The following is a 26,390-nucleotide window of genomic DNA, read 5'->3' on the forward strand; positions in this document are numbered from 1 at the left end:
CAAGATCAAGGTGGTTGGATGCAGTTAAGAACGATACGAACATGATTTCCCAAGACATAAATCAATGACCGAGACCATTGGAGGAACTTCATCCATCGGATCACCAAGAGTCGGACACGGCCGAATGGATGAAACAACAACAAAAAGTTGCTCGTTCTGTGCAAGATGTCTATAGTGCAAGAACTGTGTGGCTCTGGGATTTGACCTCCAGTTCTCAGCTTGTCACTTCAGACACAGAGAGATGCGTATGGTACTGTCTCCTAGGTGCACCGCCACGTCTGGCCACTAGAGAGCGGCCTGCAGCCTCACACGCTGGCCTGGCTCTCATGCCCGGGCTTCCCAAACCATGTGACTCATACTGGCACAACAGCAGCCTGTTATTGAAACTGCACTGCCAATACCACAAGATCTGCACATAAACCAGGCAACACAGCCATGCATGTCAGTGGTAACACTGGACCACTATACTACACTATACTATACTATTATAGGCTTACTATACTATACTGTACTATGCTATAGCCTACTTATCAATCTTGTATCTTATATTAATTATATATTTCCAGTATCTGTTGAAGACTGACCGAATAAATGCATCTTTCTATGGTGTTATTTTAAGTCTGGAGTAAAATAGACCTTAATACAAATAATAACGATGTATAAATTCGGATTAGAATGTTTTATTATTATTATTATTATTATTATTATTATAACAAATAACAATTATTACTATTATTCGTTTATAATAGCCAAATATATATATATATATATTGAAATGTACTATTAATAATGTATACATTAAAGAAACTTTAAAAGTACTTTAACATACCGCGATATCACAGTCAAAACATTGACCTGAAGATTTATGAATATATTGAAGGTATGCAAATATATAGCAGCCTCTGAGTTTGATCATAATTATGACACACATTATAATGAAGGTGCAGCAGCCACAAGCACACGGCATGAATGGCGCAGTGCAGAAACTGTTAAACTGTATCTGCAGACATTTTGCCTGGTCGTAAAGGTCGCGATTGCAGTGCCGCGGATTTGCGCACATCTGCACGACCACGCCGATCCCATTGGAGGAGCCGCGCAGATCCCGGCAGACCTGCGCACATCTGCGCTCCGCCAACGCCAGCAAATATCCTCGGCGAGCTGCGAGAGGCTTTCCGGTGTGTCTGTGCGCACAAACGCGCTGCTCCCACCGCACCGGCGCTCAGCATGCAGCGGCCCGGCCACTGAACCCGCCGAGGAGCCCCGCAGCGGACACGCAGTCGCCCGGCCTCGCCGCCTCCTCGGGTCAAAGGGCAGCCTGTGTTTAGTGATGTATTAACATCAGTCCGGCGCTCCTAAGATCTGCCCTGTTTTTCTCCCTGGCTGGAGAGAGGAATGTGTGATTGAGGAAGCGAGGACAGCAGAAAACGCCAAGAGGCTCTCAACGCGCAGAAGCCAATGCAGCAAGGATGACGTCCAAGGTAGGGGGCTTTCTCAGCCGGGTGAGCCGGGCTTGTGGTCGTGTCTCCGCGGACTGTGACAGGCGGGGGACCTGGAGGTGCAGATCCAGCTGGATCGGGGAAAATGTCTGTTCAGCCTGAGTTAAAAACGGTGTCCGTGTCTTGGGTTACTTATCGGTAGTGTGACTGGGGCACACGGGCTGCAGGGCTGGTGCGAAAAGTGCGATTCAAGGCTGTTTTTATGTCACATTTGAAAAAGAGATCATTAAAAGTGTCTTGTGACATTTTTAACCACCTATCCAATGCGGGTCATGTCGTGCCGCAAAGGCCGTCGGGAGTTGTAGTCTCTGCAAACGGAGCGCCGCACAGCGAGGGATGGATTTCACTAACACCGTGACTCGTTTTTTCCACAGGTTTTGTTTTTGTTTCATTTGTGAAGTACAAGTACTGAATTTAAACGGTTCAAATGAAGACGTTGGTGTTGTGAATGCTATTGGTATTGGTGGAAATATTACAATGTTGTAATTTGGGCTTCACTGCTTGCTATGCCCGCTGTTTAAACAATACTCATATAATTGACGTTTTCCAAACAGCTGTTGTACCTGCCCTCCTATTGTATGCACATAATAACAGTAACCTCATGTAAGCGGATCAAAAGATTTGAGATCCAGTTCACAGAGTTTTAAAATGCTCTTCTTTTTGCCCCAGAATTCTTTCTTCAATAGAATATATTTGTATATTAGTAATATATAAAATAGTCCATATACCCAATGCAGGTAAATTTATTTTGCTGAACTGAAGACACTTGGGGGTAATTTGAATTCCCCAGACAAGGTCAGAGTCGCCTAACTGCCCCCTTAGCAGGATGTGGCGGCAAGTGTCTTGAAGGCTGAAAATGTAAGCAGCGTAATGAGAAAATCTGCAGCTTAAATTACTTTGGAGGAAACAAGTTGGGAGATGTGCTCTGTCAGTAAGTGATAGAAGACATAGTGGGAATATTCACTGTGAAAAGGTTTAAAGTTGACTAAGGACGAAACTCCTGCTACTTTAAGACATCCCAAACTATTAGTGCACCAAGAAAAATCTTTTAAAGAGTAAATAAAGATGACGTATGAGCGATGTGCTGGAGGAATGTGGTACCCAAGACCAACATGGCCACCTATGCGAAATATAAGAGTTAATCAATCAATCAGTCTTTATTTGGTATAGCGCCCTTCACCGAGTTGCCACTTTACACAGTGAAATCAAGCTGCTGTTATTCAAACCAATTGGCACGGAGGAGAGAAACAAAAACTCCTACAGGCTGGCAGGCTGTTGTGTTGTAGAGAGTAAGTCTATGGGGGTCCACAGCTGAAGGCCTTGGCCTAATGGTTGCCACCCCTCCACTCTGGGTAATAGAAGCACCGTTTAGTTTAGTCTGAAACGTCAACAGGAGGAGGTCTGGATAAGGTGTGTTCTGTACTGCCTCCCCCGCCACTGAGTGTTTACACAGATCGCACTGCCAGGGGTTTCCAGACTCGCTCTGCTGGGCTGTTGTGTGCAGATGATCAGCGTATCATCACACATTTGTGTAAAATGGAACAGGAACACGCACTCGGGCTGAACGTTGCTCTGCGTGTGACAGCAGTGATGCGAAGACCCGATTTCACCACAGATACTGTAGATACTGTAGGGTGCATCAGTGCCAAGGCAGAGACAGTGACCATGACCATGAGATTAACTGAGTCGATAGAGTTTGAATAGCTACACGAGGAACAGGGAAATATTTAGAAATTGACGTGACTACATGCATATCAGTTTAAGTGGATGTCATGTAGGACCCGTGCATTACGTATAACTAATTTGTTATGTCTTATAAGAGCAAAGGAAAGGTCTGAGGGATGCTGCTGTGTTGAGGTTTTTTCGTAAGAGAAAGATCCTCCTGGTACGAACTGTGTTGACACCCTGTACTGAAAATAATCTAGACCGCAAAAGTGAAATATCCAGCACATATATGGGCCAGCAAAGTGCCCAGCTTTCTTGTTTGATTAAGCCTTTTTAATGTTCAATAGCAGCAGACTAGCTTGGTAAGAAAAGTTCCAGTTAACCTCTTCACACTGTTCCAATTGTGCAGAAATGAGTGTGGGCGTGTGAGTGAGTGAGTGGGTGGGTGGGGGTGGGGGTTGGGGAGGGGGTTGGCTCTGAAGCACAAGCCTGTCTAATCACGCGGGAATTCAAGAGAGCAATAACAAAAGTCAAAAGAACGTGGCGGACGAGTCATTTCTGAAGGCGCAGGGAATAAGCTATGCAAATATTTTACCTGAAAACGAGCAGAGTCTCCAGAAAATAAACCTGTTTGAGATACCGGCAGGCCTGTTCTATAGCAGCCACATTCCCCATGTGGTTACAGGAATGCCTGGCCGAGTAAAGCCACAGTGACCAAAACAAACCACGCGACTATCGGAGGAGAGGAATGAGATCTGTATTTGATCAGACTGACTGCTGGAGGAGTTTGTAGAGCAGGCTGACCCAGCAGCCCTCTGAGAATGAGACAAACGACCATCTAGAATAAATCGTGCACGTCTATCTTTAAAAACATCCTTTTCAGTAGTATTTTAGTACAGTGTTTGCATTCATGACTGATGTGTGAGTCATAATAGCTGAAACCAGCATTTAAAGGAAGAGGAAACATCTGAAGATTTAAAATACAAGAAAAAAAAGAACCTGAGACTTTAAACTTTCCACATGTTTATGAGCCACATCGTGTGGAAATACATTCGATATTAATACATCGCCTTCGCATTACGTCGCCGCTGTGGGTAACTTGTTCCAGACAGATGTGGTTGCTGCTGTCACTAGTGTATATTTCGGCTTTGTGAAGGATTTCTAGAAGCAGTATTTGCTGGAATTAGAAGTGTGTAAAATAACAGAAATGAGAGAACAGACAATACAGAATCTTGTATCTTCGAGCAAATGTAACAAGAAGTAAATGACCCCGTGGGGAACTTTGTTTTTGTACCGGTTATGTTTTTAATAGCAGTAGGGTGTTGCTCTCACAGGCAGGACCATTGGTGACAACCGAGCAGATATCATTCCTGTGGTTCTTAGCTTTTTAATATTTTATATGAATATTATCCTCTATGGTATTTGCTGCCTTAATCTAGACGTACTCCTCTTTCAGGTGACATGACTCGTCAGCCAATCACACTGATTTTTGTCTTCATAGTCCTCTTCTTTCATTACCTGTTTTCTGCAAAATCTATTTAACTTCCTCTTTTTTTCTTTTGTGTGCGTGTGCATGTGCGTGTTTGCTCTGTGTTCTGATCCAACCGATCACCCCGGCTCCCATTGCCAGCGCAGTTCTAACCTCACTCGGTCCGCTGGGTGCACCTTGAGTCAGCAAAAGTAAATCCATGGAAAAAAACAGACCACTTCATTGTTAAAGATGCCAAATTGTGAGTTGATTAATTGAGTATCTGACCCCGTGCTCCAGGTGGACCAGATACCAGATGACCCTGTGGTTATTCTGCAGACTCCCAGAGGGGGATAATGTCATGGCACACTACGCTGCCTGGATTCCTGAGTTCCCAGTGGAGTTTCCCTTCAGCATCACTTCTGCCTGTGCTGTTGTAGGAAACAATAGCAGGAATGTGTCGGAGAGTTAGATCCTGTGTTGTTTTTCTTCTCTCTCTGTTCTTCAGGCCCGGGTGTGTGACTTTGTGTTCTCGCTGTGGCATTCTTTTCTTGTGAGGTGTTTTTCTCAGTAATTGGCTCTCACCTATAGTTTTTTTTTTTTTTTAGTTTTATCTAGGTGATTTCTGTAGTTCGGTGAGGCCTGCAGTGGCTAGGGCTCTGTTTGGTGTGTGTGCCTCTCTTTAACTGATATGACCATACCAGCAGGGCAGCAAGAACTGCAAGGTTAGAAAGCAGTTATTCTGGTTTGGTGGCCTTAATACCATTTAAGTCATTTTCTTTTTCTTTTTTCAAATTTGTACATGACAATCCCTTTCCTGCTTTTGCTCCTCACGAGCGAGGTCACACTCGCCGCCTGAGAGTAAGCAATAGGCTACTAATCTTAAATGCCCTTTTGTAGATGTGAAAATCTACTTCGCACAGCAGTGTAAATGTTGTAACGCTGACACCGATTGAATGAATCACTCTTGTAGTTTCTAAAACGCATCATTCATTTTAGGTCTGCACAAACCCATTCACACTCTCTGGATATGTTATAATCCGACTTAATTAAGTTTTCTGCAAAGACCTCTTACTTTGTGGCCGTCATACAGAAGTACTGATTGTGAAAAACATCACCGGTCTTGCATCCCTTTTTGCTGTGACTCTTAAGTGTGTGGTAACCTTGTGGTAAATGTGATTTTAAAGGTCTTTAAGCTCCATTGTCTCGCCAGCAGTGACTCACTGATTACCGGTTTTGTGATTGTAGCGACAGTAGCTCACTATAATTTCAGATCCTGTGGTATGTTGTAGTTCTAGTGAAAATGGGGAAGTGCACACGCAATCTTTCAATTCAATAACAGGGCAATTGATTTCTATACACAATCTGGGATGATGCAATTTCAGTTTCAAAGCATTCTGTTGAGGGACAGTTGGCTGGCAGTTGCTCCAGACCTGCCTGACCTTTTCTAGAAGCTGGTTCCTGGTTAAGAAGTGTTTCAAACGTTTTTTCCCTCCATAACATTAAATTAAAGAGTTCAACAGTACTCGGGTGAATTGGTCTGTCACTGAAACAATGGTGCTGTTTAAGAAGTGCCTTCCTCTTTCTGTGTATTTTTGGATCATTCTTTACATGCTGTGCAGTTCAGGACTCTGACTGTATTTTGTTCCCTGATATAATGTTTAATTATTACAATTAATAATTCCTGTTGGTAATGCTAGGAGAAAATGGCCAGAAAATAATTTGAGTATATTTATTGATATATATTTCAGATAGCATTTCAGTGTAGTGTGTGTGTGTATAAGATGTAGTATTGAGGCCTATCTCTGCAGTCTTCTGATTCTCTTCTTTTCTGCACACAGGCGCAGGTTTTGTACGACTTCACAGCTGAACCTGGAAACAATGAGCTGACCGTGAAAGAGGGCGAAACAGTTACCATCACCAACCAGGTAACCCCACGGCACCCAGGTGGGGCTGGACAGCCCTGAGCAGCTCTTGCCCCCTCTCTCTGGGAAGAGACGCGGACAGTTTCCATGCATCACTGTCTAGTCTGTGCCTGATTGGCATCTATTTGATCGATTGATTGATGGTGACAGTGTCTGTGCTGTGTGTTGTTCTTGGCTGCACACTGGCCTGCCTTGTGAAACCAGAACTGCCATTTAGTGGAAATAACAAACCTTCAAATATCTTCCTTCTCATTAAAAACAAAATACAATTAGTGTGAAGGTCAAGGATTTTATTGAATCTGGGTTTTAGTCTTGTCATCGTGTTTGCACTCTCAGTTGCATTTCCACTGTCTTGTCTTACAGAGCATCGGTGGGGGCTGGGTAGAAGCACAGAACTCCAAAGGAGAGGTTGGACTGGTTCCAGAAGATTACATTGAGGTGAGTCAACCAAAGGATTGATGCATTTTTACCCCTGACTATTATATTAAAAAAAAGTACAATCGTATAATATTTTGACAAGATAAAGTCTGCTGCGAGCTGCACGGTTAATTAACATGTTTTCACATCTCGTTTATCACCGTTTTTTAGTGTTATTTTTCTCAGTGTATTTAAAAGAGCTTCTACATCGAGTTTCTTTTTTAATACCACATCCTGCATTTTATAAATGTACTTCACCCAGAAGTAAACTCCACACAGTCACACATATGGTCTCCTCACCAACACCCTGCACCCAATGACATGTGACTGTTTATGAAATCTTTATAACCCTGCAAGCAGCATGAACTTTACCTGAAAATGAACAAGCACCCCCTCCTAAATAACAGCAGCCTATCTCATGGCTAAAGCTCATTGTGGGAGAATTTGCATTTTCTCTGTTCCCTGCAACTCGGTAGTTATCATTTAGCACAGCTAGGTTTGGGGTCAGGGACGTGGTCTAGTTGCAAAAGTTATGTTGTTTTTTTCAAACAACTAAATGAGCAGACGTGTGTGCGATTTAAAGGGTCAGCAGGAAGACCCGACGCTGGCAGGGAGGGACACGTCAGGCTGGGAGCGGGCTTGTTTGCTTTCCGCTCGTTGAGAAATACAGCAGGATGCGACACTTCACTCTGGCCTTCAGCCCCGCTCTGTTGTGATGTTTATACTGCAGCGGTTCCTCTCTTGAGTTGCCATAAAGGCTTTCTTCAGGTCAACGCACAGACTGCCTCCAATCGTTGCCACATGCACACGGGCTGTATGTTCATTTTAAGTGTCTGGGATGAAGCTGCATGGATCCAGATGGCAGTTTTGACACTCTGCTGTGATCCAAACTGCCATCTCAGGCACGCCTCAGATCTGCACAGCCCCAGAACAAGTGTAAAACATGCTGCGCTACATCACACTACACTACACTGCACTGCACTGCACTGCACTGCACTGGACTGCTCCGCACCAAAAGACTGGTCTCCATGCACAGGGGGTTTGCACTCTTCCAATTCTAAGGGAATGATATCACAGGAACAGGCACGAGTACACAAAAAGCTACCTCCAATTGTTTCACAGCTGACCGTAATTCAAAATGTCCAATTAAGCAATTTTAGTTAAATTAAGTTTCCAATTAAGTTCTTTGGAGACCAGCACACATGGGTTCTTCAGGCCTAGAGGAAGTCCCAGGGTGCTGCTCTGTTTAAATTCATGGCTCAGTCATTCAGGTTGTTTTGTTGGTTACGTATGCAGACAGGTCCCTGACGTTACCTCGGTGTATTACTGTTGCTGGGATAGTCTCTGTATCTGCACCATAACTGTTAAGAACAAACCTTTGTGAGGCTTGGGAAAATATTGACAACAGGGACTGGCACTGGCAGACGGCAAATATAACCGAAGTGCCCCCATGGACTCACCTCTAGGATTGTCTCCAGGCAACCATGTGCCCACAACAGTAACACACGCTTCAGTCTGAACTGCCTCTGCGGTTTAGGCTGCTTAAAACACGGGGCTCCTCCTGAATCAGATACCTCTTCTCTCTCTTCCTTCAAGGTTTTCTCTGTCTGTTATTTTATTTACTTATTTTTGTATGTGGTTTGAGAAATCCAATTTCCCACAGCTGCTTTTAAGACATGTGACCTCAGATCTGTTTCCAATTCAGTGATCATTTCAGAAGCCCAGGCAGTCTTCTCTGTAGTTGCTGCTGAAGCTGAAAAGAGAGATGTTTTTGAAATCTGTTGTACGCCAACAGTGCAAAGAACAAAATGTTTTAAAAATGTAAACAATTTATTTATATTAAAACTGCTGTCATCCCTTTTTCGAGGAATATTGCTGAGCATGATTTGTCTTTTGTTTCCGGCAAGGGCCTCGTTTGTGATTATTACAAACTGTATAGTGCCTTTCCTGCAGCTGCTCTCTTTTATGCAAAGCAACTGGCAGCGTTTTATGCTCAAACTAGAGATCCTGGCCCCTTCCCCCTGTCTGAACAGGAAACCAGTGACTGGATCTGGTTGGCTCTGGTACCAACTTCTCATTCTCCAGGAGCAAGCTGTGCCAGTCTAGCAGGAAGCATTCAAAACAGGTTGAAATGGGATAGGGATAGAATTCTGTCCAAAGTATTGAATTTGACAAGCAATGAATGTCTGGTATTATTATTATTGATATTATTATTTACCATTTACTTTCTAATATTCAGTTTGGGCTAGATAGAGACATGTAAAGTGGTAGATCGAGAGCAGTGCTCCTCTGGCATCCTGGGGCAGTGGTGGGGCGGAAACCCGCCAGTTCCAGCAAACTCTGCATTGCTAGGAGACCGCAGAACAGGGAAAGACCTCGAGCCAATTATTCGTTGCCAAAGTGGGACCTGCTAACATCATTAAGAGTGTAAGGAGACTGTCTGTTAGGCTTTTGTTTTTGTGTTTTTTGTAACGTGGTTTTGTTAAAACATTGTTACACTCGAGATGCCAGTGTCCTGCCAGCATCATGGCAGTGAAGCCCGGGCACAGAGCTGGGAGCGGGACACAGTCAAGCAGAGCAGTGCTGTTGGCTGTCCTCACCACAATCCCATATCTGAACCGGGACTTCAGATCCAGAGTAGCCCCCAGAGGAAAGGGCCAAATCAAAAGCTCGACGCAGGTCACAGACTTGTATGCAGCTGTGGTTCACTTGTTTGTTGAGAGACAAAACAAGTGAACAAGTAAAATCTTTCTTTTCTTTTCTTTTTTTATCTTTAGGTGAAAGCTTCTGGGGGAAATGCCATACCAGACTTTTCAGTTTTTGACAACTTCTCATCCACAGCTTCCAACAGCCACACTACCAACAATCAGGTGCGTTACCGTTGAAGTCCCTCTATTGTTTGTTTGTTGTCCCCCACCCCCCAGGTTCATGAAATCGCACCTTTGTGTCAGTTGGATATATCCTCGCATTCTAGGAGATTGTACTGGCCTTCTTTTGACGAGGGAAATGTTATCTGATCTTGGAAGAGCAGGCAGGATGTGAGTTTGAATTGGATTAAACATCCAATGCTGTAAATGCTGTAGTGAATGCTGTTGAAAATGCTGTGGTGAATTGTGCCATTTTCTGTTAGGACACAGCTCAGTCGCTCATAGCTGCTGTAATGGTGCAATGTGTTTCAAAACATTTCTGCATAGAAATACACAGGCAGGTTTCTCAGATTTATCTGTTTCTCCCTCTCTATTACAAAAAAACAGCTATTACAGAATTATATTTTTATATTTATACAAAACAGAAAGATGTTCAAGCTCTGTGTTCAAAGCCAGCTGTGCACAATGTGTCAGACAGTTTCCCACGAGTCTTCATTCTTTGAGTTTATGCCCAGGCTTGTTGCGCAATGTGCCTTAACCCTTGGAAATTGGTGCAATGCGCTAGTGGAGGGAGAAGCAGCTGCATTTGATAGTGAGGCTGTCTGTGCTTGGTGCTGTCAGTAGCTCACTAGAGAGGACTGGTGAAGCTGGGGGTTCACGGGCTGTACTCTTAGGCCCAGCTGCGTGGTTGAGGTGGCAGGGCTGTGAGTAGTCCTGGCCTGACGCAGGTTCTCGCCTCGAATCTCCTCACTGACACTGTGACAGACTGTGCTGCTGATTGGCTGGGCTCCTGCAGGTCTCTGTGTGGTCAGGCTGGGCCACGCCTGCCCTCCACACTTGTGCAGTGTGAGGAGACTAGTGCAGCGTGCCATGTGAACAGAGCTGTGTTTGTGTGGCTCGTACTGCAGCGGGGGCTGGTAGGTTGGTTCATATCACAGATCTGCATTCAAAACACATAGGGGGGTTGGAAAAGTACACTCAGTGCTAAATAATAATATCAAGAGGCTGCAGTTCTCTACTATACATCTTACTTACTTACATTCTCTGTTATACATACAACTTTTTAATATCAAGAAACTTCCAAAACACACGCACACAACACAATACCTACTATTACCCGAGATTTTCCTGCAGATGAGTTGCAGATAGAATTAAAACTAGTACAGATTAAATCAATCCAGTTTCTTATCCCAGTTTGAAAGATCAGGGATGCCAGCTATTATATTCTGTATATGCCAGCAGGTTATATTCAAGATAGTTTCGTTTTTCATGTTGCTTATGGAGAGTTTGAACTGCATTGAGGTATCAGATAGTGATTCCAAACTGACTTTGAAAGCACAGAAGGATAACTGTCAGTTAAACTGTCAGTTAGTGAATATAACTTTTTTGAAAAAAACAAAATGCATCAAAACTGTTCGTCACGTTAGATCCCACAGGTATTCTTTTTAGCTGTGGATAACAAACAAATATTTCTGAAGTAAGTTGAGTACAATGTTGTAGGCCTTGCTTTCAAAATGAACTCTAAAGAAGTCTGATCAAATGTTTGACTTGGGAGGTCCGACTATTGTGCCTGTGCTTTTTTAATTAATCTTTTTGATTAGTTTAGCCATCCACATGAGCCGACTCTGCTTCTCTTGTTCTCCAGCCCACTGGGGACTAATGAGACGTCATGTTGGTGTTACAGTCCAATTTTTGAGCAAGTCGGCAGCACAAGCCAGCTTCCAGACCAGTCTCTCTCTTTGCATTCGTTTGCAAATGACGCGCACAGCTGCCCGGCCTGCAATTTGCACACAAATGCCGTTTGTGAAAACGGGTTCTTCATGCAAATAGAGTAACCGGGGGTCCTCTTAGGAACAGTGCATGCAAATACACAAGTCTGCGATGGTGGGGTGCAGCTTTCAGGTGTCGTCCGCTTCGGGGCGTTGGGTCCTAGCCTGGGTGCGGCATTCAGGTCTCGCAAGGTTTTGTAGGGCGTGACGCTCTGGAGCCTCTGTGCCTCTGCCTTTGCATGGACAAATATGAAATAAATCCAGTACTTTTAGGAGCTTATGTAGCAAGAACCTTCCCCTTCAGGTGGTGTTAGTGCCGTTCTCCATAATACTGTCCACATGCACGTTGGTCGGGGTTGAGTACATATATCGGTGCACCCCCACACGCACCCGTCAGGATTGGTCTTTTTTAACGTTATTTTTCTTCCCCAGCACACGGTGCATGTTCTTCTCTCTCAGACAAACTGAGAGAGAAGTGCCTTTTATATGTCAATATTTTTTTCAACCAAGCTGCTAAAATAAAGGTTCATCTTTTATTTTTTTTGTCAGCAGTCTATCCGTTGCTTGCAGATTGCTGGTGTTATACACGTGCCTGTTTGTTTTTCTGAAGGTGGATGTTGCTGGCTGCACAGCTCAGCCCGATACACCAGACACCCCAGCCCCGGCGTCCGCTCCCTCCACTGAGGTAACTGGGCTCCTGGCATGGGGAAGTCTGACATGCATGGTTCCCCATTCTCCTGCCCAACTCCACTGCATGATCTCTCCCTCAATCCCCCCCCCCATTTCACCACAGCCGTGATTCCAGCACCCCCCCCAATTGAGCACCTGTCCCTTCACAAAATAAATGCGCAAAAACACAAATTGAATCGAATAATGCAGCCAAGCACTGCCGTTGTACTACTTTGTTAATATACCTCCCACTGTTTGTATCTGTTGTTCAAGTTTTGCACTTCATAAAAAAAAAAAAAAACTTTTTCTTTGGTTATGAGAGATTGAAAGCGTACATGTAAGATACTGGATTAAATAAGTTTGTGAACCCTGATCATTGAATAGATCTCAAGTTACACGCGCAGTCCTTTCTGGCTTGATTTTTCTTTTAATTACCCAGTTTTGTAATGGCTGTGTCGGTGCTATTTGTTTTTTTTTTCTCCCCATCTGTTCAAGTAAGATAAGACCAGCAATTAAAAATAGAACTACACAGCCAAAGCCACCTTTGTTTGTGTATTGTTCGTTGATCATTGAACTGCTAAAGGTGTAAAGTTCGCCACAACCCTGAGAACTGAGCACAACTCATTTATGAATCAAGCCTGCACTTGCATTTCCGCTGATTTGCGGAGCATTTGTTCAGTGTTTCAGATCATTGTTCAGATAAGTATTCTAATCAGCTTGACCAGTGATCATAGTGATTGGAAAATCACAATTCAGTTTGCAATCTCCAGTGTGAGGTCCCAGACATGTATTTTTAAAGAAGTTCACATTCATGAAACCTGGAAGAAATCTAGGGCTTTAATCAGACGCGAAGAGAAATCCAAGACTCTCTCTAAATTGTTGTTAAGGATCCCCTGGCCATAAACAACCCTCTCCTCTGCCATTCGTGCACTCCACCTGATAAATCAGACTTCCAAGCCTGCAATACATTCAAATAGCTGGGCTAGTAGGATATCACCCTTTAGTAAAATCTTCCCTGTGTGTTTTATGTTGTTTAAAATAAAACTAATATCATCATAATATGTCTAGCCATAGTTGCGTTGTTTTGAATAGCTGACTGCATCTCTCCCACCCCTGGGTGTCTCTGAAGCTGGTTGGTTACTCTGTGGATCTGGTTGTTCTGGGATCGTCGCACAAATGTCCTCTGTCTGTGGGTGTCTGGGAGCATGATGGTGTCGCCCTGATGAAAACCCTGAGCTTCGAATTCTCCTGTGTTTGAGATCTAATGTGCAGTCAGCAGCAGCTGAGTTAAATCCTTCTTCCTGGCTAAGCTCTCTCCAAGCTCATTCAACTCAAGGAGGCTGTCATTGGTTGGGATGGTTTATATTTTTGTCCCACTGTTTTTCTCAGAGGGGAGGGAGACTGTCTCCATTCCTTAGACACAACACAGCTGGAGTAGTGCATGTTTATGTTTGAATTGTTGGTGTGTGTGTCCTAAACCCCAGCTGTGAAGACCAGTGAGACTGTAGTCTGTGATCAGGACTGTGTGTTACTGTCACAGATGGCTGACATAAGCAAAATTTATTTATGAAGTTTCCCTAGCTGCAGATGTCTTTACCATCATTGCTATATTAAGTACCTCTTGCCTAAGTAAAATGTTAGGTGGTTTAGGTACATCTGAGAATTAATTTCAAATACTGTTGATTTAAGTAAGTATTTTACATTTTCAAGATAAAAACATACAACATTTTTAATGCTTATGATTATCTCAAATCTCAAACGTTTAAATCATTAGTGATTCAGAACAGAAACAAAGTGAACTCAAACAAGTGCATTAAGGCAATCATTTACAATGGCAGGCTTCTCTAGCAATCGCCCCCTTATACTTACTGAAACACCCATGTGGTGTTCGCTATGCACCCTGGGAGGAGTAAAGATGTGTTTCTCGGACCCAGACCCTGCAGGGGAACTGCGGTGGTTAACCTATTCTGGTCAGGTGCTCTTTACAGGTCTTGTGTGACAGAGAATGAGGTCTAAGGTTCATTCAGCTCCCTTGCTGGGCAGACAAGAGGAGAATTAGGTTTGGCCTCTGAGCTTGGCACAATTAAAGTAATGTTATATATACCAAGAGCATATTCATAGTCTCTGAAGTGGCCATGAGTGAACTATAGGGCACGGGAGAGGGGAGGGGCAGAGCAGAGCACAGGAATTTTATTTATTTGTTTTGTTTATACACTCTTAACTCGCTCTTTCTTGGAACATAAGCCCTCGGGGGAAAGGGAGCAGAGCATTCTGGGAATAGGTTGTGTTTGGCTGGAAAAAACAAGAGGAGCCAAGTCCCAGGGTGAACTGAATCAATGTTATACAATGTCATGAATGGGAGGTTAGCGAGTCAATCGGCGCTGTGGCCTGCAGGTACCATCCAGCCTGCCGGTTTGTCATTTGTAAAAGTATTTTACATCTGTGACATGATTGTAACGGGTGAAACAGCACATACCTTGACCTGCACGCGACGCTGTGTTCATTCTTCACCTCGCCTACAAGCTGTGAGCATGGCCATCCAAGAACGCATCTAATAGTGTCATTTTTATCGCAACACCAAGTGCATTCCTGTAAGTCTTGGGGTAGTGGTCACCTTGGGAAAGTTTACCAGAGCACCCACTGCATGGTATGTTGCCCGTTTTCTCGTGGTTTCACCCATGCATGTCACTTTTTTTCGTTGCCATGGTTTGTCACGGTTCGTACCATGGCTCTACTACATCCCTCCCTGCGTTTCCATGGATTCACTTGGGTTCTCCTGTGTTTTTTGGTCATTTTACACTGTGGTGGACCTTCGCACTGGGGCAGAGTGAGAACAGTCAAAGAACGTATGTGGGGGATGTATTTGACTTTCCGTGTGTCATAAAATCCATTTTCCCTGGATCGCTTTTGTTCATTCATTTATTTATTGTAATGCACTGCTCTTGCAACATTATAGACCAACAACAACACCGACCCCTGGTCCGCCTGGAGCCCCGCCGTCAACGCCTCAAACAACTGGGGAGGGCAGACCGAGAGCTCGGACGCGAATAAGCACAACGCTGGTGGGAACTGGAGCTCGGGCCAACAGGGGCATCCCCAGGCCTACCAGGGCCCAGGTAGGGTATTAGTTCTCTCATTCAATTTCAATAGTGCATTTGTCATGCAGGCGTCCGTACACCACAGTCTCGATAAATTCCCTGTCTAGAGAAACGCAGACGTCGCCATGATTTTCTCTCCCAGCCAGGTGTGCGTTTGCAGGTGATTTTAAAGTGAAAGCAGTCATTTGTCAGTTTTAAGGAATTGGTAAAGACAAAATACACCATTTAATAGTTTTTAATTCATCTGACTTTTCTGGTGCTTAATGAAGCTATGCTAAGCCAGACTTTAAATTAAGAAAACATTTCCGTTTCGCTTTCTGCACAACTGTCACGAGCTGTGAGAATGAAATTAGTTTTTTACACCTAAACTCTATTGCTGTGTGGTATGAGTGTGAGTGAGTTTATCCTGTGCTGTAGTGTGTGTGTGTGTGTGCGTGTGTGTGCGTGCGTTCAATTTCTGATCCAATCCCCTTTCCTGAGTTAGCTTCCTCAGATGTCCCTTGGGCAGCCTTTGGTCAGTATCTACACTGCTCACTAACTTCTCTCACACAGTGGGCTCCTGACCAGAGCACGACGTCAAACCTCACTTCAGTGCCAGCTCACTTCACAGACTGTTGCATCTGTAGCCTCTTTCAGTGCGCTTCCTTCTGCATTGTTCTGTTTTAAAGCCCTATTTAGAAAGTTCCACACTGATACATGAACTTCCTCTTCAACAGGGATTTTTCCCTTCTTAGAAAGCAGTCTTTAGAAATGTTTTTGAGGTGCGACAGTCATCTGACACTAAGGCCATGTCAAGTACAAACAGATGGACACACGCGCACACACACACACGCACACCCTGATTAAATGTGCCCAGCTGTGATGATACACTGGACAACACATGCCACACACTCCACTCTGTTGCCAATATGAGAGAAGGCAGTTTGTCATCCTCTAGCTCTGAGTGATGGTCATGAGGAAAATATGGAAAAATTGTTGTTGTTTTTTCGAGCAGTACTTGTGCCTCTCGATTTCAAACTAAGGTACTTCTTGCAGTAGGTGCCACTTCACTCTTGTGTGCAGCTTGTAATTTTGCCTGGCCAGTTTTGAGGAACAACTTGAACTGGGTGCTGGAAAAAGCCAGCTTTTGTTTTGTATTTACGTGCCATTTATGTGTCATTTCTTTGTCTTCTTTTTCTTCTCCTTTTAAGATATCTATCCCTATCCGTACCTAACTGACTATACAGGTACACCGTGGAATGCATCCAGTTTACTTTTGCTGGTGAAACTTTCACATGAGTTGTATTTACCTGCAGCATGTATGCATATCAACAGTAGCTTTGAGTCAGTGAAACCAGTTTTGTGTTTGGCTTTTTTAAATTTGTTGCAAATGCTTTGGGTGTGTGTGTTGTGTACGTGTTTGTCTATTCACATTGGATTGGTTATTTCCTTAACATTGCTCGACTAACTGGAGAACATTGTTTACCATCTGCATTGATGTAAATTGTATTATTGTATGTGATATGAATGCTTTGTTTTTGTTCAATGTTTATCTGTGTGTTTGATATGATATGATATGCATCCTGTGTGGATTTACGTGCTCCCATATTGACTGTGGCGAGTCGTATCTCTGCGTGAAGGAGTGCCTTTCCTGGTGTAAACACTAGGTCTTAACTTCTAATTGGAGCCCCCCGGCTGCAGGTCTCACCGAGCCTGAAGTAATTGTCTGGATCAGCGGTTCTGTCTCAGCCCGCTAGCCAAGCTGACAAATGTTAAGACCCGAAGTGGAAGAAATAATTTGGGGGGATGTACAACAGTGTCTCAATGGACTTCTCAGCATGGTGTAACTGTCATTGGACTCCTCTTTAGCAGACAGCTTGGACAGGCCTCACTGGAGCTTTTGTTTTCTCTTTTTTCCCCAAAAAGCTGGTTAGGGTGGCAGATGAAATGGTAACACAGCCTTCAGCATCACTGCTGCTTTGGGCGCTGTCATGGCAGCAGACGAGGCAGGAAAGCACGATGTGTGGGCTGAGCTTTCCTGTGTTAGATAACGAGTTAAGCACCGTGCGAGAACATACATGTGTCCACTTCTACATCGTCACGTCTTATTCGCATTGATTGCACTTAATTAGTCTTTTAATTGGTCGCAGATCTGTTTACAGTGTGCTCACGGTGCTCTAATTGGCTCAGGGGTGGTGCATGGTAAATAGGGCACGAGTGAGTTGATTATGAGGTGTTTGCTGTGACTCTGCTGATGTTGGCTGGGGGCAAGGGAGTCGGGGTGGCTTGAGGGGGAGGTCAGGGGTATTCGGTTGCGTTCGCTGTCATTCAGAAGAAAGGAATCCACAGTAATGAGGTTTCCTCTGTCAAAGAATGGCACTATTGCCGTGGGAGGAATCTGTCAGCTGCGTTGATGGAGGCCTCCGAAAGAGCCTGAGCAGAATTTCACAGCACACCCACGCACACGAGCACGTTTCTGTTGCTGTTTTTCTCCCCCTTGACCTGTACCTTGCATTTTAATATCTGCTGCTGTTCGGTTGTCTAACGCTTCCGCGGTCACCTGTGTCTGCACTCTTTGTGCAGAACTGGCATCCTAATGACTAGGGCATGTCTGTGTTCTGCTTTACTGACACTAACCCTGAGGGAACGTGTGTGCCATGAGGCTGAAACATTAAGTATTCGTAACAAGTGTGGCGTAGCAGTCAGGGATGTGGACTTCACACACCAGAGCACGGCACAACCCCTCCACACCTGGAGATGATTATAATAGCACTCTGCTCCAGAGCTGCAATGTGCTCCCCATGGTCTGCAATGATTGCAGTCACTAGGGAGATCGTGTTCAGGTTTGTCCTTGGCCAGTTTGTTTCCGGAAGAAGCGAATTCACAGCAGCAGGTCGGTGCCTTGATTGTTAAAGCACTTTGCCTAAGATTCCTCTAATTCATTAATTAGGATTGGGTTGGGTTGGGGAGGCCGGGGTGACCCAAATGAGGTTTCAGAAATTACTCTGCAGCAAAAGAGTCCTCTGCAACCCCTTTTAGAAAACAAATCGCTCTGATAAGTGTGAACTCTCAACACGCCGGGTTTGGCTGAATAGTTTCAGAGCATCTTCTAGACGTGGTTTCTAAATGAGCCGCTGAATCACTGATCACTGTATGTGCCTCTGCAGCCAAACCGTTCCCAGAAAATATGGATTCACCGCTGCGAAATGTATTAAAGTCTTAATAATATTACTCTTATTTATATAGTCATTTCCTGCCATGGTAATGCCGGGGCAGTCCGGGGGGCTGAGGTTGGGGGTGGGTGCTGTGTCCTGACTGCCTGTCCCTGTTCCTCCCAGGTGCCACCGATGATGACGAATGGGACGACGATTGGGACGAGAAGCCCGCAGGGGGGGGCGTCGAGTTGGAGGCGGGAGAGGGGGGGCCCGGGGCCCGTGCCGGGACGCACGGCTCGTCCATGAAGATCGCCCTCAACAAGTAAGAGCCGTCCCTCTGTCCCTTACACTTCCCAAGAAAAGGGTCCAAACTGCACTCAGCTTTTGTTTTTGTCAGTTTTTTGTTTATGATTGTATGCATGTATTTATTATTATTTTTTATATAAAATATATATAATGTTTACAACAAAAGCTGACTACAGAGTGGCTGCGTTTTATGAACACTTCTTCTGCTACCTCGTTCTCTTCTCACCAGTTGTCCCTCTCGGACAGTTCTGCACCAGCGATTACCTGCCTCCCTCTCTTTTTATTGCCTGTGTAGTGTGGGAGGGCAGTTTGTTTAAAACATGTCACACAATCCCTGAGGGTGTGAGGGCGCCACCCAGCTGATTTAGTGCTACACAGATGGGTGCATTGCTGTGCAACAGTTTCCTACGATAGATCTGACAGTTCTAGTTTTACTGTTATTATTGAAGCACAAACATGCTTGGTGTGTCCCACATGTAACTCCTGCTGCTTTTAACAAGGCACTAGAAGGAATCCAACAGTGTAAACTTGACAAAGTTTACAAGCCTTTGCATTCTCTTTGAATTGTTGGCAGAGAAAAGACTCTTAGCGGCTTGGCACACGGCACGAATGCTAATATAGCCCTTATTGGGTGAAGTCATGCTATCTGAAAACCTTTGTAGTAGAGGATCCTGAAGCAGATGCCGCTTGTAGACTTACTGTACATGAGGCTTTGTGAAATGGCATTACAGTCAATACCGTCTTTTGCCTTCCTACAGGTTCCCTGGCTTCAACAAATCTGGACCAGAACTCTACCTTCTTTGCAAACAGCCGCTGAAGACGAAGGAGAAGATCCCGATCTATGTGAGTGCTCAGAGAGAGGGTGATGATCCGGTTATTGGGTGTGAAGTGAAACATTTTTTATTTTCCCATGGCGAACATAAACTCAGCTCTTGTTTTCTATGCTTAAATGACACTCCAGATGCCTGTACGGGCTGGTTTACCCCTGGGGCGGAGCTGTATTTTGTTTTTCTTCGGAAGCTTAACATGCCGTTAAGTCAACTCCAGTCTCCATGCAGAGCCCAGTTTAGCATCACTGCGTTTGCCACAGTTCTGATGTTTCCCATGCTTGTGTAGCTGTTATATTTTCCATGTTTAATGTTTTACTCTGTTTGGTTACATGTAATATAACCTTTATTTGTAGGTGTGTGACATATTTAATGCATTTAATTTGAAGACCATTCATTGTTTCTTTGTGGTTTCAGATGGGAGAAGTTGGTCCGGTCTGGTCGTACCCAGAGTCACAGGTAGACTGTGTCGTAGCCGACCCTAAGAAAGGGACAAAAATGTACGGCTTAAAGAGCTACATTGAATATCAAGTTACTCCGAGTGTAAGTGTCTTCCTGTACAGATCCTTCTGTCCTGCAGGCGTGATGCATGTGACCGAACCACTCAATATTTGCATAACCTTGAAAATGTGCAACAACACAACCAAGCAGAACCCACACTGTCAGAGTCTGTTCATGGATTCATTTCTGCAGTATCTTCTGATATAGGGACAGTGACTGCGTGTGGCCTACTTGTTTTTGCTATACCAGGATACATTTTTTTTGGACGAAGCCCATGGTTAATCCCTGAAAGCACCTGGAAGCAACTGGATTTATACAAAAATCGGAAAATAAATAATCACATCCCTAAAGATCTGATAATAATCCACAAGTTTCTAGTGATAATCATCAGAGAAGTCAGTCACCGTAGCATTGTACACCCAACACTGTGACTGTGAGCCTCTTGAGTAAACCTCTGTCCTCATCCTTTCAGACGACAAACAGGCCCGTCAATCACAGATACAAGCACTTCGACTGGCTGTACGAACGGCTTCTGGACAAGTTTGGCTCGGCTATTCCCATCCCGTCCCTGCCAGATAAGCAGGTCACAGGTAAGCCCATCTCATCTTTCTCTTAGGTGTGTACCTGTAACCGAAAGCTGTGTTCTGTCCATTGATGCCTGTGTCCAGACATGCCAGCAAATCACGGCCCCTGAGGAAACCCGCTCTCAATTCTCGCCGTCTTCCCGCTCAGGGCGCTTCGAGGAGGAGTTCATCAAGATGCGTATGGAGCGGCTCCAGGGCTGGATGACCAGGATGTGTCGGCACCCCGTCGTCTCGGAGAGCGAGGTCTTCCAGCTGTTCCTCAGCTTCAAAGACGAGAAGGTACGGCAGGGGTCAGAGTTCACCTGGGGGCACTCTCCACATTCGCTGTGCGTTGGCAGCTCTTGCTCTGGGCAGCGAGTGGCACACGAGAAACGGTACTTTGTGGCCTTGGTGTCGGGTGACAGACAACATTCAGAGAGACTTTATCGGCCCCGTTGGGCTTCAGACAAAAGGCCCCACAAGTATTGAAAGACGAGGTGAACAAATAATTCTTATAAAGAACAGTAATGATCCCAGACGCCAGAGACCTCGCGTTTGAGTCGTTTTCATTGGTTTGTGTTTTTTTTCTTTGTGTGGGACAGGATTGGAAAACGGGAAAGAGAAAAGCGGAGAAAGACGAGACGGTGGGGGTGATGATATTCACCACAATAGAGCCGGAGGCCCCTGATCTGGACCCCGTTGAAGTGTGAGCATCGATTTCATTTTTGTGTGAGAGTGTGTGACAGATACTGAACATAAAACCGCTAAAATAAATTGTCAGCCTGGGAAATGCACACACCCTCATCGTGTAAAAAGTACTTCCTGCTTCCTAAACAATATTTTAGATACTTTTTGTTGTGGTTACATCCGCAATCCTAATCTTGATCTTGTGTGTGTTTGCCTCTTGTGTGGGCTACAAAAACCACAACCAGACAACAAAACCAAAACCACCTCTCTCCTGTCTTTCAAGGGAGCAGAAGTGCGAGCTTTTCAGCAGATTCACCAAGTCCATGGACGACGGGGTGAAAGACCTCCTCAATGTGGGGCAGGAGCACTGGAAACGGTGTACAGGACGTAAGCCTGAAACTCTGAAGCTATTTCTGGTGCGGGTGACTCGATCAGTACTCAGTCTGCACAGGCTCGGGATACAGAGCTAATGCAAAGACCTGTTTCTGACACCCTAGTGTGCGTTATGTTTGATGTTTCAGTTCCCTCCTGTAGAATGATACCCGTGTGTGACTGTAAACTAGTCAAGTTAAAGTCAAATCCAGTCAATAGTTTGTAACTGTTCCAAGTATGTTCCGTTTCGTGACTTCCAGAGCCGAGAGCTTCAGCCCCTTGACTGATTCACAAATCTTTTCCCAGAAACTGATCGGCCCTGTCTTTTGTGTTTTGTTTTTAAGCGTTGCCAAAAGAGTATCAGAAGATTGGAAAAGCACTACAGAATCTCTCTAACGTTTTCAACAGCAGTGGATACCAAGGTACCCTCTTTGTGACAGTTGTAATTCTGGCAAAATACCAGTTTAATTAATTTTTAGTTCTCGATGTCTGTAATTGACTATAAATATCTGTAATATAATGTGTGTGAGGCTTTTTGTATTTATATTTTACTCTGTTCAATAGACTGGTTGTTATATTTTCTAGTCTTGTGTTTCCAGGGGAATCTACGCTGACAGACGCGCTGACTGAAGCCGGAAAAACATATGAAGAAATTGCTGTTTTGGTCGCCGAACAGGTAATTATGGTTCTGTCTCATGGAGTTCATTGCACGGGTGATTAGACTGTGCTTTATCCTGTTTGTTTCTGGCTTTTCAGTAGCAGTAGTTGCACACTAAAATTGTGGTGTTCTGTTTGATATCTAAGCGGCTTCCCTTTGGAGGATCTGCCCGGTAAGAACAGCCTGTTCGACATTGTCGTGTTGTTCTGGATGATTGTCTCCCTTTTTACTCAGAGAGGTTGTAGTCAAACTGTGGACATTGTCTGTGTTTACAGCTTATTGTGCTTTAGGCATCACTTAGTGGTAGACTGACAGACCCAACTCGCAGAACGTGGCTCCCAGTGCAGAAAACCGAGGACGCATGCGGGTCTGAGGACGCGTGCAGCGTCTTCCCTCCCGAAGTACCACGGAGGTCATAGCAGTGAGCCTAGTGCGGCGATTAGCCATTCAAGATTAGGTTGAAAAGGGGGGAATAATAATTGGAGGTTTGTTCATTAACAAAATAGAAGAATCCATCTAATCTTACGGTGTAATTTTCCAGAGCGCAGAACTCTAAAGCGGACCATTCCCTGTCCTTCCTGTGAGTTTTGTGGTACAAACCCCACAGCAGTCTCAGGAGTCACCGCCGTGCCCTTTCTTATGGTTGTTTGTTTGCTTGTTTGCAGCCAAGAAAAGACCTTCATTTTCTGATGGAGACGAACAATGAATACAAAGGGCTTTTGGGCTGTTTTCCTGACACAATTGGTGTTCACAAGGTAAGAGACCCTGTTGCATTACAGGATTTAAGAGCTGCAGGATCTTGTGCAGAAGATTTAGCACAAAAGACAGGAAACGTGAAAATGTCCGGCCCCTCAATTTGGCTTCTGCTTAAGAGCCTGTAAAACCGCACATTACCCAGACTGCACTGTGGTGCGAGTCTCGCCTCCCATCTTATTTCCTTCACGTGGGTTTCAGTTTTTTTTAATCAAATCTAAATTTTGTTAGACAGTTTTCTGTTATTGTTTGTGTTAATGCTGGGGCGGACAATCTTTCAACTGGGACGGCACAAGACACACAACACTCGTAACTAAGTAAACCCTTTTACCTGTCCAAAAAGATCGTTCCACTACTGGTTTTCACATTGGTTTTATTCATCTAAAGGACAATACATTGAAAGACTTGTGTTCTACCTTTCCCAGGCCGCGATAGACAAACTGAAGGAGGCTGATAAAATGGTGGCGACAAGTAAAATCAATCCTCAGGAGAAGCTGACCATGGCGAAGCGTTTGGGCACCATGTCTTACGCACTGCAAGGTAGGAAACCACAGGAACATCACGGAGGCCTGCACAACCATTGGAGTGTTGGGATGGGCTTTTGTCCCAGAGGGGTCTAGATATGGAGCGACACTGTCTGTGGGGGGGGAAAAAACGCATGAATTTGTCCTTTAAATTTAAACCCCATGAGTTAAAATATCCATAACCTTCACTATCCTATTTACCTAGACAGGGTTAAGTCTTGTTTTAGTTGTTTTAAGTTTCTCTCCCCGTCTGCTTCTGTCTTCCCAGCTGAGATGAATCATTTCCACAGCAACCGAATCTATGACTACAACAGGGTGATGCGTCTGTACCTGGAGGAGCAGGTGAAGTTTTACGAGATGGTGAGTACAGTGGGAGTGCGGGGGACCGTCAGGTCAGAGATGTGTGTTCACGCGTTCTTCGACTTCTGCGTGCGTTAGTGTGTCTGTGTGTGTCAGTCATCAGTAGAGGTCAGTTACTCGCAGGTTATTGGCTCGCTATTAATCCTGAGTAAATGGAGTCTGTGGATATAAACATTTCATAAATGGAATTTGTGTTCCTAAAAGGGTTCCCATGGTGGCCTTGCGTGCTCATCTGCCTGTTTTAAATCTCGTCTCTGTTTTCTGTGTTTCAGATTGCGGAGAAACTGAGGCAGGCCCTCAACCAGTTTGCCACTTTGTAGAGACGCCCCCTGAGACAGACGCAATTCCAGAGCACACCAATCCAACAGCAGTCTTCTGTTATTCTTTATTCTTTCCTTTTTTTTTTTTTTTTTTTTTAAGATCTCTATATATATCTATATATACGTTCACAATTAATTTAATATTCTGTAATTTACAGTTACTCTGACAAAAAAATCTTTAAAAAAACAAGAAAAAAACTAAATGGAGACCTGACAATATTGACATGATATTACTAGTGCACTTTTCAATGGTTCCAGCACCGCAATACAATCGTCTTCCTGTATCGAGTCTCGCCGCGTTGTTACTAGAGAGTCCACTGAGAGATGGAGTCTGGATATCGGCGGTGTGGCTGACGCACTTCCTGACTATGCATAGGTTACCTTTACAGGCATTCTTTATAATTGCAAGATGCGTATTGGACCTGCAGGCTGATGAGGGCCAGGTTAGTTTCCTCAAAAACATAAACAAACAAAAATATATCTATAATGAATTACCATAACAATAATAACAGAAGTGTATTTATGTTTGGGATGATCTTTTATTCCCGATGGCTAATTCTGTATCTGCGTCTCGAGGGCTGCTGCTCTCACTCTGTCTGTGGTGCCGGCTCACTCGAGTGGAGCAGCACAGACCGGAAGTGACCCGACGCCTCGCAGCCTCTTCATGCGTCCCGGTTCACTTGCAGAATACTAACTGGTGTGTGACGTCTGTGCACAGCGCTAGATTGTTTTGCCTGTTCTTTCATATCAGTCCTCAATACAGCCGTAGCAAACGTTTTTTTGTTTGTTTTTGTGGATTAATGGTTTTCTCTTCCTCCTTTTGACGCATTTAATTATGAAGCCCAATGTTGTACACTACCACCTCCACCAAATTGCAGGAAAATCACCGAATGCCACTCTCTTCCAAAGCTAATGCCAAACACTCATGTTGTAACGGTCTGTAAAAGTACCTGCGTGCTTCGCCGCACATCTGTTGCCTTACTATAATATAATATAATGCCATAAATTGGAATTATTTGTATCTTTTAGTTTTTTGAGCTGGTAAGGAAAATTAAAACCATGTTTCTTGGAGCTGCAATTACTTGTTTGTGTTTGTAAGTTTCTGAATAGAAACAATGTACAAATAGTCTGCTTCTGTGCATTTTTTTGTACATTAGTTTTCCTTTACCCACCAGTCTGGGATGCTTCGGGGAAGAAGAGGGGGAGGGGGGATTTAGACGGAGTTGGGAGGGAAATGGAGAGAGGCAGTGAGAGATCGAGATAGGGGGAGAGAGACGGGGAGAAATGGACAGAGATGAGAGAGATGGCTGGTGCGGTCCGGGGGGGGGGGTTGACATGCAGTCCAGGTGCCGACGAAGTGGTGTCCCGGGAGGGGGGGGTTTCGGGCCCACATGTGAATTGACCGGTCCACCGAACTAAGAGGTGGACCAGCCCCTCTGGCATTTATCCGGATTTGCCCGATGGCCAGTCCGCCTATGGGGAGGCGGGGAGGGGGGGGAGACGGAGAGAAATGGAAAGAGATGGGGGAGAGAGACAGAGTAGAGATTCAAAAGTAAGTAAATTCAGAAGGTAGGACAGAACCGCTCTGATGGCAGTGGGCTGGTCTGGTCCAGTGTGAGCAGAATGACAACGAGCGATCCCCCCGCACAGCCGTCCCGGGCCTCTGCTCGGGCAGCTCTGAAGGAGCAGCTGTGGCGGCAGGATCTTGGAGTGGCGCCCGCGGGAGGAAACGGCAGGGCCTGAAGAATGGGCGTCTGTGTCCAGGCCTGCAGGCCCGCGTCCGGTGCAGCCAGCCTGTGCGCTCATGGAGGTCAGCTGATCAGAGAGCGGCAGAGACTGAGAGGCCGGAGCATGCAGGCTGGAGCAGAGGTTGGACCGCAGCGTGGGTGACCAGGTGCGTTATTTAATGGTATAGTGTCACGGTCTGGAATTCAGGGGGCAGCACTATCACATTCTGGGGGAGGTTGGTGGATTGGAAAATTAACAAGATTTCAATCCTGCCATTTTACAC

At 44.8% G+C, this 26,390-nt stretch overlaps 1 protein-coding gene across 4 annotated transcripts; it reads left to right on the forward strand.

Moving 5' to 3' along the window:
* Positions 1 to 1,079: 1,079 nt before the first annotated feature.
* Positions 1,080 to 25,450, forward strand: snx9b (sorting nexin 9b). Of its 4 annotated transcripts, XM_066698065.1 has the most exons (20): positions 1,080 to 1,478; positions 6,471 to 6,557; positions 6,918 to 6,992; positions 9,749 to 9,841; positions 12,218 to 12,292; positions 15,233 to 15,392; positions 16,565 to 16,600; positions 18,692 to 18,830; positions 19,573 to 19,657; positions 20,059 to 20,184; positions 20,615 to 20,732; positions 20,875 to 21,005; positions 21,308 to 21,411; positions 21,676 to 21,779; positions 22,109 to 22,186; positions 22,364 to 22,440; positions 23,088 to 23,177; positions 23,601 to 23,715; positions 23,968 to 24,059; positions 24,332 to 25,450. In XM_066698065.1, the coding sequence occupies exons 1-20, from the start codon at positions 1,467 to 1,469 to the stop codon at positions 24,377 to 24,379; spliced, it is 1,845 nt and encodes a 614-aa protein (XP_066554162.1). In that variant the 5' UTR covers positions 1,080 to 1,466; the 3' UTR covers positions 24,380 to 25,450. The 4 variants fall into 4 exon arrangements, with proteins under 4 accessions (XP_066554162.1, XP_066554182.1, XP_066554173.1 ...); XM_066698085.1 differs by lacking the exon at positions 12,218 to 12,292 and having other exon boundaries at positions 1,083 to 1,478; XM_066698076.1 differs by lacking the exon at positions 16,565 to 16,600 and having other exon boundaries at positions 1,088 to 1,478.
* Positions 25,451 to 26,390: the final 940 nt, after the last annotated feature.

Source organism: Amia ocellicauda, chromosome 1 (assembly GCF_036373705.1).
Source record: "Amia ocellicauda isolate fAmiCal2 chromosome 1, fAmiCal2.hap1, whole genome shotgun sequence".
NCBI lineage: Eukaryota > Metazoa > Chordata > Actinopteri > Amiiformes > Amiidae > Amia > Amia ocellicauda.